The sequence below is a fragment of the Salvelinus sp. IW2-2015 genome, linkage group LG36 (genome assembly GCF_002910315.2).
Source record: "Salvelinus sp. IW2-2015 linkage group LG36, ASM291031v2, whole genome shotgun sequence".
In the NCBI taxonomy this organism is placed as follows: Eukaryota; Metazoa; Chordata; class Actinopteri; order Salmoniformes; family Salmonidae; genus Salvelinus; species Salvelinus sp. IW2-2015.
In genome coordinates, this window is record NC_036875.1 from 27,290,252 (window position 1) to 27,303,460 (window position 13,209).

General features: G+C 43.3%; 1 protein-coding gene across 1 annotated transcript; it reads left to right on the plus strand.

The window, feature by feature from the left end:
- The first annotated feature begins 286 nt into the window (after positions 1–286).
- LOC111959734 (translationally-controlled tumor protein homolog) lies at positions 287–4,918 on the plus strand. The gene is given in 6 exon segments (XM_070437672.1): positions 287–385; positions 1,545–1,618; positions 1,880–2,064; positions 2,240–2,345; positions 2,589–2,598; positions 2,601–4,918. Coding segments are annotated over 5 exon segments (522 nt in total). The 5' UTR covers positions 287–385; positions 1,545–1,552; the 3' UTR covers positions 2,756–4,918.
- Positions 4,919–13,209: the final 8,291 nt, after the last annotated feature.

Sequence of the window (13,209 nt, forward strand, 5' to 3'; positions counted from 1 at the left end):
TTCTTAATTTGTTTTTGTTTTTAACCTTATGGTTCACTTAGGAGCCTACAACAAGTCACAGTAAAACATGAACATTTTTAACCATACATTTTTTAACATTTTGTTTGTATACAATCTACATTAACAATCTAAATGGACCAAAAAGAGACAATAGAAAAAAACTGTCAATGGCAATGTGAGAAAATTATGGTAACTAGTCTGGCCCTAATTCAGGTTAAAAAAAATGTTTTTATGTAAACCAGGGCGAGATCAGCCAGCGGCGGCTTCCCGCATGCGAGATTCATTTGCAGTCGACGCGGAGGGGTGAACATCTCCTGCTCTGACTGCAGCGCGAGGACTGGGCCGCTTTGGGACCCACGGCAGCACCTGCTGCTCGTTGAGAAGAGTAAGAACGATACGTGCTTTCACGTCAGTCTCCAATAACACCAGAAAAAGTCGCTAGATTTGTCGCTAGTCGCTTTAAAAAAAATGTGGGCTCTAGTGGGGTCTGAATACTCGCTAAATATTTGTCGCTAAGTTGTCAACACTGCCTGAGAATACCAGGTGCTGTAAGCATGAATGCGTAATGCTCCAGAGTGCACTGTTTGTTGCATTAAGCAAATTAAAAACCTTTGAACCCGCAGCAAAAGGAAATCGGGCATAAAATTCACACCTGCCGCTTGCCAAATGCGGGTAGATTTAAGTATTGGCTTGTAAGAATGTGTATTTCAACAGCCACGTTGATGGGTGGTCAATTTGCAGGGCTCTACAATGCGAGAATTACATTCGCATTTGCGAATAAAAATAGTCAAAAGTCCATCATGAGTACATGTGCGAGTTGCGATTTATAGCAGAAAAATGCTGCAGTAGCTGTTTTAAAAGTTTTTCTGATATTGTTTCATAGCTGCAAATTGCACAAAGAAATTACGAAACCTATATCCCACCTTCTGGTTGGGGAGCTGAAAGCAAATGCAAAAGGTTTATGAGGCATTGTACAGGGCCACACGTAACCTCAACTGTGTATGTTTTTACTATAAACTGTTTTACTATTACACACGCCGGGGCTTTTAATTAAGAAAAAAGGAATGTTTGGTAATGTAACCAAAGGAGAATATTTACTTATCGCGATGCAAAACAGGTGCTGGGATATGTGGACCTTGTTAGTTAGTCAGCCTGCAGCTGCTTGTGTTCCATGCGCGCGCTGCCAGATTTGTCAGCTGTCAAAAGGCACTGTCAACTAACAGCAAACGCTATCAATCACTCAATGGTTGAACTGTACATTCTTCGATTATTCACCCATTGACCATTTGCATGCATACTATATTAGCTTAAAGTTGTGCTTCTAATCCAGTTATATTAGCTTTGTAAACATAGCAGTTCTTGCTAGTATGTCTGTCAGCCTTCTAACAAATAGGATTAGTGGGCAAGCTCAGCTATGTTAGCCGGCAGCAGCAGTACCTGGCTTGGGGAAGTCTGTAGAGGCCCAAGGCAAACTACCTGACAACAATGTAACCTTGTGACTGTGAACTATTAATGTGGTTTCTATTCATTCTGTTTTATTGCAGGGGATGAAATGTTCTCTGACATTTACAAGATCAAAGAATCACCAACTGGGATGTTATTGGAAGTAGAGGGAAAGGTGCGTCTCCACTGCAGGTATAAGCTCTCTGAGTTGTGGTGGTGAGGTGTATTAAGATTTGGAGACACTTATTGACTTGGGTATCATCTTAACTCAACTCATAGTTTTGCATTATGTCTGAGTTTACATAGACAAGTCCTATCAGATGGTCCTGAAATAGAATAAGATGTTTGACAGTATTGGGACCCAACCAGAGTGATTCAGCACTCACTCTCCTCCCTCCTTCCCATCTTCCTCTGGTGTTCCCCCTCCTCCCCTCAGATGGTTAGTAGAACGGAGAATATCGATGACTGTCTGTTGGGGGCAAATGCGTCGGCGGACGTGCAGGATGACGGCTGCGAGTCCAGCACAGTCAATGGAGTGGACATCGTTCTCAACCACAAACTGCAGGAGACATCCTTCACCAAGGACTCATACAAGGGCTACATCAAGGACTACATGAAGGCGTGAGTGTGTTAGTGACGGGTGTCTGTGCATGTGTTGGGTGTGCTAGGACTGATACAGGCTAGACCCATCAGTCTCCCTGTATGCCCCTCAAAACTGTGACTGTACTTYTGTAGATGAAAATATCCTTATTTGAAATGAAAAGCAGTTGTTGAAGGTGTGTGGGGGTGTGTGCAGGATCAAGGCTAAGCTGGAGGAGAACAACCCAGACAGAGTGAAGCCCTTCATGGCTGGAGCTCAGGAGGAGATCAAGAAGATCATGGGCAACATGAAGAACTACCAGGTAACTACTAGTTACAGCTATACATCTACTACTGCCTACAGCAAATTCAGCTACACATGCATTCCTCACATCACATCAACTATTTGTGCTCAGTCAAGCTGTGATGACACCTTTGGAGGAATGGAGTTCCAGGCCTACGAAATTCAACAGTTATGAGCTTGCTAAAAAAAATAAAAAAATGGAGTAACGTGTGGAATTTCAATGACCAAATTTCTCTTCATCCACTTACACTCACTCTCCTAGTTTTTTACAGGTGTATGAACCCAGATGGTATGGTTGGTCTGCTCGACTTCCGTGATGATGGCATCATTTCCTTCATGACATTCTTCATAGACGGCCTGGAGATCGAGAAATTAGTCCCTTTAGCCCAGTCTACTCATTTCCCTTTAGCCCAGTCTACTCATGTCTAATAACACACTGATTATGTTCTAACTTATAACCAGTCTACTCATGTCTAATAACACACTTATGTTATAACTTATAACCAGTCTACTCGTGTTATAACCACTGTTCTTCTCTCTCGCAGTAACATTCTGGACTAACATGCTGACCAGACCGGACACGTCGCGTACGCGAGCGTCGCAAAATAAATGTAGAAATCCATGTTATTCAATTATTGCACCCACACTGCTCGCGCGCGCCAACGATCGTCTGCGTTGCCAACGGCTAAAATAGAAGTCCTTTCTATTTCTGACGCAGATCGCGCTGAAAGTCCTGCCTCTCCCATCTCCTCATTGGTTTATAGAAGCAGGTACCCACGTGCCATCTCCTCATTGGTTATACCCACGTGGGTGATTGAAAGACTAATTGTTTTGCTGGTTGTCGTGATAATACTATGAAAGTGTAGATGCCAAGATGAAAAAGCCTGGAAGGAGGAGAGATGACTAGAAATGATTCGGTTGGCCGTTTTATGTGTGGATTAATTTGCGGAGTAGAGGAGCTTGTGCATTTCAGGTAAAATAACAACTCAATGTTTATATCCCAGGACAAATTAGCTAGCAACAGCAAGCTAGCTAAATAGGACAAATTAGCTAGTAACTGCAAGCTAACTAGCTAAATTGCCATACATGTTTAATGCTTTTCGACCTGTCCCCAAATTAATGTCATTGGTTCAGTTTGTTTTGATATTTTAACCTGCGTGTCGTGATCGCGTTTGGTGTAGGGGGACAAAATCCATTTATTCACGGTAGCGCACGATGGCTCACGCGTGCAGCCGGTTTGGGTTCCGTTGAAGAACTTTGCCTCTATTTGCTGCTCAGCTGCATCTCACCTGTCCCACGACCACTGACCAACCAGACGACGACTGCCTTACATTTGGATTGAAAGCATTTAGTTACAATTATTATATCTGATTGGAATGGAAGTATTACTTTAAAGTATTATACAGTGGCTTGCGAAAGTATTCACCCCCTTGTAATTTTCCCTATTTTGTTGCCTTACAACCTGGAATTAAAATGTATTTTTGGGGGGTTTGTATCATTTGATTTACACAACATGCCTACCACTTTGAAGATGCAAAATATTTTTTGTGAAACAAACAAGAAATAAGACAAAAAAGCAGAACTTTAGCGTGCATAACTATTCACCCCCCCAAAGTCAATACTTTGTAGAGCCACCTTTTGCAGCAATTACAGCTGCAAGTCTCTTGGGGTATGTCTCTATAAGCTTTCCACATCTAGCCACTGGGATTTTGGCCCAATCTTCAAGGCAAAACTGCTCCAGCTCTTTTAAGTTTGATGGGTTCCGCTGGTGTACAGCAATCTATAAGTCATACCACAGATTCTCAATTAGATTGAGGTCTGAGCTTTGACTAGGCCATTCCAAGACATTTACATTTTTCCCCTTAAACCACTTGAGTGTTGCTTTAGCAGTATGCTTAGGGTCATTATCCTGCTAGAAGGTGAACCTCCGTCCCAGTCTCAAATCTCTGACTGAAATAGGTTTCCCTCAAGAATTTCCCTGTATTTAGCGACATCCATCATTCCTTCAATTCTGTCCAGTTTCCCAGTCCCTGCTGATGAAAAACATATCCATAGCATGATGCTGCCACCACCATGTTTCACTGTGGGGATGGTGTTCTCGGTGTGATGAGAGGTGTTGTCTTTGCACCAGACATAGCGTTTTCCTTGATGGCCAAAAAGCTACATTTTTGTGTCATCTAACCAGAGTACCTTCTTCCATATGTTTGGGGAGTCTCCCACATGCCTTTTGGCGAACGAGTGTACGGCTTAAAGTGGTCCTATGGACAGATACTCCAATCTCCGCTGTGGACCTTTGCAGCTCCTTCAGGGTTCTCTCTGATTAATGACCCCTTTGCCTGGTCTGTGAGTTTTGGTGGGCGGCCCTCTTTTGGCAGGTTTATTGTGGTGCCATATTCTTTACATTTTTTAATAATAGATTTAATGGTGGTCTGTGGATGTTCAAAGTTTTGGATATTTTTTTATAACCCAACCCTGATCTGTACTTCTCCACAACTTTGTCCCTGACCTGTTTGGAGAGCTCCTTTTTCATGGTGCCGCTTGCTTGGTGGTGTTGCAGACTCTGGGGCCGTTCAGAACAGGTGTGTGTGTATATATGTGTGTGTATATATATATATATACATATACTGAGATCATGTTACATATGTGAATACATATGCACGCACCACTTTTCCCGTAGTTTTTTTTTCATTTCACTTCACCAATTTGGAATATGTTGTGTATGTCCATTACATGAAATCCAAATTTAAATTACAGGTTGTAATGCAACAAAATAGGAAAAATGCCAAGGGGGGTGAATACTTTTGCAAGGCACTATATGATGCCCAAACCATGTCATGTATATGGGGTTGACTGAAGGGGTGCTGTGACAGTATTTTGGTATTGATTCTGTAAATATATATACATGAACTACCTTTTCTTTTCATTGGTCAGTCTGAGATGTGGCTTTTTCTTTGCAACTCTGCGTAGAAGGCCAGCATCCCGGAGTCGCCTCTTCACTAATGATATTCCATTAAAAATCATCGGTTTCCAGCTACAATAGTCATTTACAACATTAACAATGTCTACACTGTATTTCTGATCAATTTGATGTTATTTTAAATTGACAAAAATAGCTTTTCTTTCAAAAACAGCACTCACTGTTTTCGTTCCTAAGTGACCCCAAACTTTTGTACGGTAGTGTATATAGTAGAGCAGATATGCCTCTGTCATGCAGAATAAGGAATTGTGTCAGCTCTAATATGTTACATTTCTACCTGGAACATTCAAAATGTCACAGTTTGCTGGGATGATTTGTTAATCTCTGCAAAGACAATGCTTCAGTCCATTGATTAGTTATTCATTAATTGGTTATTTATTGTTGATTGATTAAATCTCAGGCCTCCAGTAAGAACTGACGCTGGAGATGTGAAACAGGTACCTGGAGTTGAACATTTAATGAATGGCCATTGAACAGGACAGGACCAGCGTCAGAACAGAGGGACCAAAACGACATGATGACAATAAATGCTGAAGCGGGGAACAGCTGGTGAACAGACAGATATAGGCGAGGTAATGAGAGCAGGTGAGTCCAATGAATCGCTGATGCACGTGACGAGGGAAACAGGTGTGCGTAATGATGGTGTCAGGAGTGTGTAGTGCTGGGCAGCGAAGGAGAGCGGGAGCAGGTGTGACACCTCCATTTGCTTGGTTTACAGTTCTATTAGATGCGACACCCTTACTGAAAGTAGTGGGATAGCTTAGGACTTCCTGATTTGAGTTGTGAAAAATAAAACTAACACTGGGTAATACATTTCCAGTTGTGGTGTTGATTTGTTTAAAAATGTAGATGATACAATCATTGGATCCATGAAAGATATTTTATGTTAATACCATTGGCCTTTTTGTTGAAATGTTTAGTAAGTAGCAAGTAAGTAGGCCTACATATTCAGTGAAAGAAAATGTCAAAAATGCAAATACCAGTAGTTCCATTATTTTATAGGAGTTCTTTACAAATTATATATTGCACAGTTGCAGCTTCTCTAAGTAAGGTGAAAAAATCAAATCAAAATAGCACATCCAAAGTACCCAATGTAGCTTTAAGGCAAGTGCTTCACACAATATGGTTCATAGTGCAAACCCCCACACCATCCTACCAACAGGTTGACAACAAGCAGACACTCTGGTCATGTGACTTTGGGTACCAGTCAAAGAACAGAAAGACTCCCCCCAACTCTCCACCATGATGGGAGGTCCTTGGGTCAGCATTTATATTCCAGGCAGGATGCTCCTTTCTGGGCTAGTCACTCTTCATCTCCTCCCCTCTTCCCTGGTAGTGGCGGTACTCTGGCTTCAGTTCCCAGGTGCTCTTGTGGGTTCCTTTAGCGTTGTACACGCCTATCTCGCTCAGGATCTCCTTCAAGTAGGTCTACAGGAAACACATCTCTCTGGATCTCCTTTACATACAGTGGGGCAAAAAAGTATTTAGTCAGCCACCAATTGTGCAAGTTCTCCACTTAAAAAGATGAGAGAGGCCTGTAATTTTCATATAGGTACACTTCAACTATGACAGACAAAATGAGGGGGGAAAAATCCAGAAAAATCACATTGTAGGATTTTTAATGAATTTATTGCAAATTATGGTGGAAAATAAGTAGTTTTGGTCACCTACAAACAAGCAAGATTTCTGGCTCTCACAGACCTGTAACTTCTCTTTGAGAGGGCTCCTCTGTCCTCCACTCGTTACCTGTATTAATGCACCTGTTTGAACTTGTATCAGTATTAAAGACACCTGTCCACAACCTCAAACAGTCACACTCCAAACTCTACTTATGGCCAAGCCAAAGAGCTGGTCCAAAGGACACCAGAAACAAAATGTAGACCTGCACCAGGCTGGGAAGACTGAATGCTGCAATAGGTAAGCAGCTTGGTTTGAAGAAATCAAACTGTTGGAGCAATTATTAGGAAAATGGAAGACATACAAGACCACTGATATCTGGGGCTCCACGCAAGATCTCACCCTGTGGGGTCAAAAATGATCACAAGAACGGTGAGCAACAATCCCAGAACCACACGGGGGACCTAGGAATGACCTGCAGAGAGCTGGGACCAAAGTAACAAAGCCTACCATCAGTAACACACTACGCCGCCAGGGACTCAAATCCTGCAGTGCCAGACGTGGTCCCCCTGCTTAAGCCAGTACATGTCCAGGCCCGTCTCAAGTTTGCTAAGAGAGCATTTGGATGATCCAGAGAAGATTGGGAGAATGTCATTGTGGTCAGATGAAACACAAAATATAACTTTTTGGTAAAAACTCAACTCGTATGTTTGGAGGACAAAGAATGCTGAGTGCAGCCAAAGAACACCATACCTACTGTGAAGCATGGGGCGTGGAAACATCATTGCTTTGGGCTGTTTTTCTACAAAGGGAACCAGACGAACTATCCGTGTTAAAGAAAGAATGAATGGGGCCATGTATCGGTGAGATTTTGAGTGGAAAAACCTCCTTCCATCAGCAAGGGCATTGAAGATGAAACGTGACTGGGTCTTCAGCATGACAATGATCCCAAACACACCGCCGGGCAACGAAAGGAGTGGCTTCGTAAGAAGCATTTCAAGGTCCTGGAGAGTGGCCTAGCCAGTCTCCAGATCTCAACCCCATAGAAAATCTTTGAGGGGAGTTGAAAGTCCGTGTTCCCAGCAAACAGCCCAAAACATCACTGCTCTAGAGGAGATCTGCATGGAGGAATGGCCAAAATACTCAGCAACAGTGTGTGAAACCTTGTGAAGACTTACAGAAACGTTTGACCTCTGTCATTGCCAACAAAGGGTATATAACAAAGTATGAGATCTAACTTTTGTATGTGACCAGAATACTTGTTTTCCACCATAATTTGCAAATAAATTCATAAAAAATCCTACAATGTGATTTTCTGGATTTTTTTTTCTCATTTTGTCTGTCATAGTTGAAGTGTACCTATGATGAAAATTACAGGCCTCTCTCATCTTTTTAAGTGGGAGAACTTGCACAATTGGTGGCTGACTAAATACTGTTTTGCCCCACTGTATGTCTATAGGAGAGAGGCAGTTCAGGGCTGGACTCTTTACAGTATCCATGTTCACACAGCTACTGCCTGCACCCTTATTCTGAAAACTAGAAGAAGCATCTGTCTACTTCTAGTGTCAAAAGCCATGTTCTCGTTGGCTGGCCCTCGCTTCATACTCGTCGCCAAACCCACTGGCTCCAGGTCATCTACAAGTCTTTGCTAGGTAAAACCCCGCCTTATCTTAGTTCACTGGTCACCATAGCAGCACCCACCCGCAGCACGCGCTCCAGCAGGTATATTTCACTGGTCACCCCCAAAGTCAATTTCTCCTTTGGCCGCCTTTCCTTACAGTTCTCTGCTGCCAATGACTGGAACGAACTGCAAAAATCACTGAAGCTGGAGACTCTAATCTCCCTCACTAACTTCAAGCACCAGCTGTCAGAGGAGCTCACAGATCATTGCACCTGTACATAGCCCATCCAACTACCTCATCCCCATACCGTATTTATTTATTTTGCTCCTTTGCACCCCAGTATCTTCTACTTGCACATTCATCTTCTGCACATCTATCACTCAGTGTTTAATTGCAATATCGTAATTACCTCGCCACTATGGCCTATTGTATTGCCTTACCTCCCTTATCTTACCTCATTTGCACACACTGTATATATACACACTTCTTTTTTTCTACTGTATTATTAACTGTATGTTTGTTTATTCTATGTGTAACTCTGTGTTGTATGTATTGAACTGCTTTGCTTTATCTTGGCCAGGTCGCAGTTGTAAATGAGAACTTGTTCTCAACTAGCCTCCCTGGTTAAATAAAGGTGAAAAATAATAATAATAATATGTTGTAGTTGATAATGTCCACTAGATGTCAGTAGTGGGTAACAGTTGACGCTTCTCCAAATATAATAGATCTGTGTTCGGAATTCTGCCCTACTTATTATGTGTGACTAATCAGGCCTCAGGTAACTATAGTTCACTCGGACATGCTGGTCTCTTTGTGAAGCACCCTGGAGAATGAGGGTTACAGTGGTGGAGTGTAATCTATCCTTGAGAGCTGAGCAGAACAGCTCGCAGCTTACACTCACCTATGGTAATGCAATCATGCAGGAGAGCAGACAGGTTGCTGAATGTGTGTGTGTGTGTGTGTGTGTGTGTGACACTAACCACAGGTTGCTTGGCGACCTCCTCCAGGTCTTTGATGTTGTAGTACTGGTGTTCCTCGAAGGCGGAGAAGAGCATGTCCATCACCTGCTGTCTGTCTGCTCTCACCATCCTACCCTCAGCCTTCTTCCTCTTCTCATACTCCACCTACACACACACACAACACACAGCCCACAGAAAACCCACACGGGCAAGGAGGGAGCATGGTAGAAGTGCACATTACAGTTCCAGGTGTATGTTGATCCAACTCTATAAAGATATGCATGTAACCTTCAGGAGCATGCAAGAAGGCAGTTACACACACACACACACACAGAAAAATGAATGAAGATATAGGGTCTCATTGAGAGAAGCAGAGAAATGAATGAAGATATAGTGTCTGATTGAGAGAAGCAGAGAAATTAATGAAGATATAGGGTCTCATTGAGAGAAGCGTCCCATTGGGCAGAGCAGGTGATAAAGACACAATGGCACACTCTATGTTGTACAATGGTTCAATAGTGAATATAGCCTACTAGTATAATGCACAGTATTATCACTACTGTACATATACAGACACAGGCAAGCATGCATGTTCTCAAGTACATTTCTTTTCTTTGTTCCTTTTATAGATGAAAGTGCGCAATACTGCCTTATCAAGACACAGAATGATAAAATAGTCAGGCTTAACATAGCAGTTAGACCAAACATTTTGTAGGATGAAAGCTGAATTGAGAATGTCATGATTTATTGGTTATGTTAATATCATGTATTTGTGGATCAACAGAACTGCTGTATTAATGTGGGGAATCTGTAAGTGTCCTGTCAAATCTCATGTTGGTGAAGCAAGGTAGGTTTATGGAGTCCAGGTGAGTAGGGTATACAATGTATTTAAACATGTCAGCGTCACATGCATTTCTTTAGTGTTATTGTTTTTCTGGGTGAATAAGGTTCGTAAAATATCCTTGTGATTGGGCGGTAATGCCTAAAGTATGGTAAGCATACGTGGTCTCATCTCATTGGGAACAATAGCAAGGTAAGTTTATGATGAAACTTTCATGTGTTTTGATTAAGTTGATCACATAGTCCTCAGTCATACAATTGTTAATAATGGGATTTTTCTGAATGTCTTTTTTTGTAACATACATTCTATCACAGGTGCAGAATGCAGTGTCGAGTGGACTAACTGGCATAGCCTGCACAGATGAGCAGTAACAACAGAATGCAGTGTCCAGTGGACTAACTGGCATAGCCTGCTCAGATGAGCAGTAACAACAGAATGCAGTGTCCAGTGGACTAACTGGCATAGCCTGCTCAGATGAGCAGCAACAATGGAATGTAGGGACTCGGAGGAACCTTGAGCCAAAGCGGTTAAACAGCATCGACTTCACACACCATAGGGCCAGTGGCCAATATGCAGAAAAGCATCCAGAATGTCCACCCCTGCCTCCCACGCCTGCATTCCACTCACAGGAGGAATTGAATAGGAGCCTGAGACACCTGAATCTGCCCGTGAGGAGCCTGCTCTATAAGTGTGTTAATGCTGAACCCACAGTAATATCACAGCCAGTAGCATCCCAGGTCAAATTTGAATATTTATTTGTGGTTATACCATTTGAAATGTATTTGAACTGATGTGTGTCTCTTCTGTTCAATGCTTTCTAACTCCATATAATACCTTAATATAGATTCTCTACTCTTTCTCAGCCACACGGAGAGCATGTCAATTACAACTGGCAGAAGTGCCTGTCCTTCTACAATGACTTTGTGAAACTTGACCCAACCCAGTCGACTGCTTTGGAACAGTTCACAAAGGAGCAGAGTGCCTCACACTTGTGGCATGACTCAAGTAAGCTTTGATTTACTGCAAGCTCAGCCAAGAAGATCCCTGTCAGGGAATCCAACAACCCTGTTAAGTTTCTCCAGAAGCATCTGTATCCCAGGTTCCAAGGGAATGCAGCCACATGCTACGGGAAAGATAATGTGCTGATGGCCACAAAGTGGCTAGCAGACTGTGGATACTCTGTTGACCACAGAGGCACTGTTGTCAGGGTTGAAGAGCCATGGCTACCAGCAAGCCCTGAACTCCAAGGAGTGCTTGGCTGAACTCCAAGGAGCTGTTGGCGATCAAGTGTCCCGTCATGGTTAAGGCCAGTGATTCTCTGGATGAAGTCTTTAATGGGAAAGCCTGTGATGTGCAGGTGGTGGAGGGCACAGCCCAACTGCAACCACATGGGCCACGTGGCTACTACATGCAGCTGCAAATTGGTATGTTTTGCACAGGTTGAGAGAAAGTAAGGTACTCATCTGGACTCTGTCCAAGCAAGTTGTCATCCCTGTTCCCTATGATGCACAGTTCTGTGCAGAGGCTGTCCTGAGGTTGAAGGCATTCTACTTTACACTTTTTTTTGCTGCCATTTATTGTTGAAGAGCATCAGGCAGGCAGACTCATTGAGTGACAAATAAACTCAGCAAAAAAAGAAATGTCCTCTCACTGTCAACTGCATTTATTTTCAGCAAACTTAACATGTGTAAATATTGGTATGAACATAACAAGATTCAACAACTGAGACATAAACTGAACAAGTTCCACAGACATGTGACTGACAGAAATGGAATAATGTGTTCCTGAACAATGGGAGGTGTCAAAATCAATCCGATCCAACAGGTCCCAGACGTGCTCAATGGGATTGAGATCCGGGCTCTTTGCTGGCCATGGCAGAACACTGACATTCCTGTCTTGCAGGAAATCATGCACAGAACGAGCAGTATGGCTGGTGCCATTGTTATGCTGGAGGGTCATGTCAGGATGAGCCTGCAGGAAGGGTACCACATGAGGGAGGAGGATGTCTTCCTTGTAACGCACAGCATTGAGATTGCCTGCAATGACAACAAGCTCAGTCAAATGATGCTGTGACACACTGCCCCAGACCATGACGGACCCTCCACCTCCAAATCGATCCCGCTCTAGAGTACAGGGCTCGGTGTAACGCTCATTCCTTCGACGATAAACGCGATTCCGACCATCACCCCTGGTGAGACAAAACTGCGACTCGTCAGTGATGAGCACTTTTTGCCAGTCCTGTCTGGTCCAGCGACGGTGGGTGTGTGCCCATAGGTGACGTTGTTGACGGTGATGTCTGGTGAGGACCTGCCTTACAACAGGCCTACAAGCCCTCAGTCTAGCCTCTCTCAGCCTATTGCGGACAGTCTGAGCACTGATGGAGGGATTGTGCGTTCCGGGTGTAACTCGGGCAGTTGTTGTTGCCATCCTGTACCTGTCCCGCAGGTGTGATGTTCAGATGTACCGATCCTGTGCAGGTGTTGTTACACGTGGTCTGCCACTGCGAGGATGATCGGCTGTCCGTCCTGTCTCCCTGTAGTGCTGTCTTTGGCGTCTCACAGTACGGACATTGCAATTTATTGCCCTGGCCACATCTGCAGTCCTCATGCCTCCTTGCAGCATGCCTAAGGCACATTCACGCAGATGAGCAGGGACCCTGGGCATCTGTCTTTTGGTGTTTTTCAGAGTCAGTAGAAAGGTTTCTTTAGTGTCCTATGTTTTCATAACTGTGACCTTAACTGTCTACCGTCTGTAAGCTGTTAGTGTCTTAACGACCGTTCCACAGGTGCATGTTCATTAATTGTTTATGGTTCATTGAACAAGCATGGGAAACAGTGTTTAAACCCTTTACAATGAAGATCTGTGAA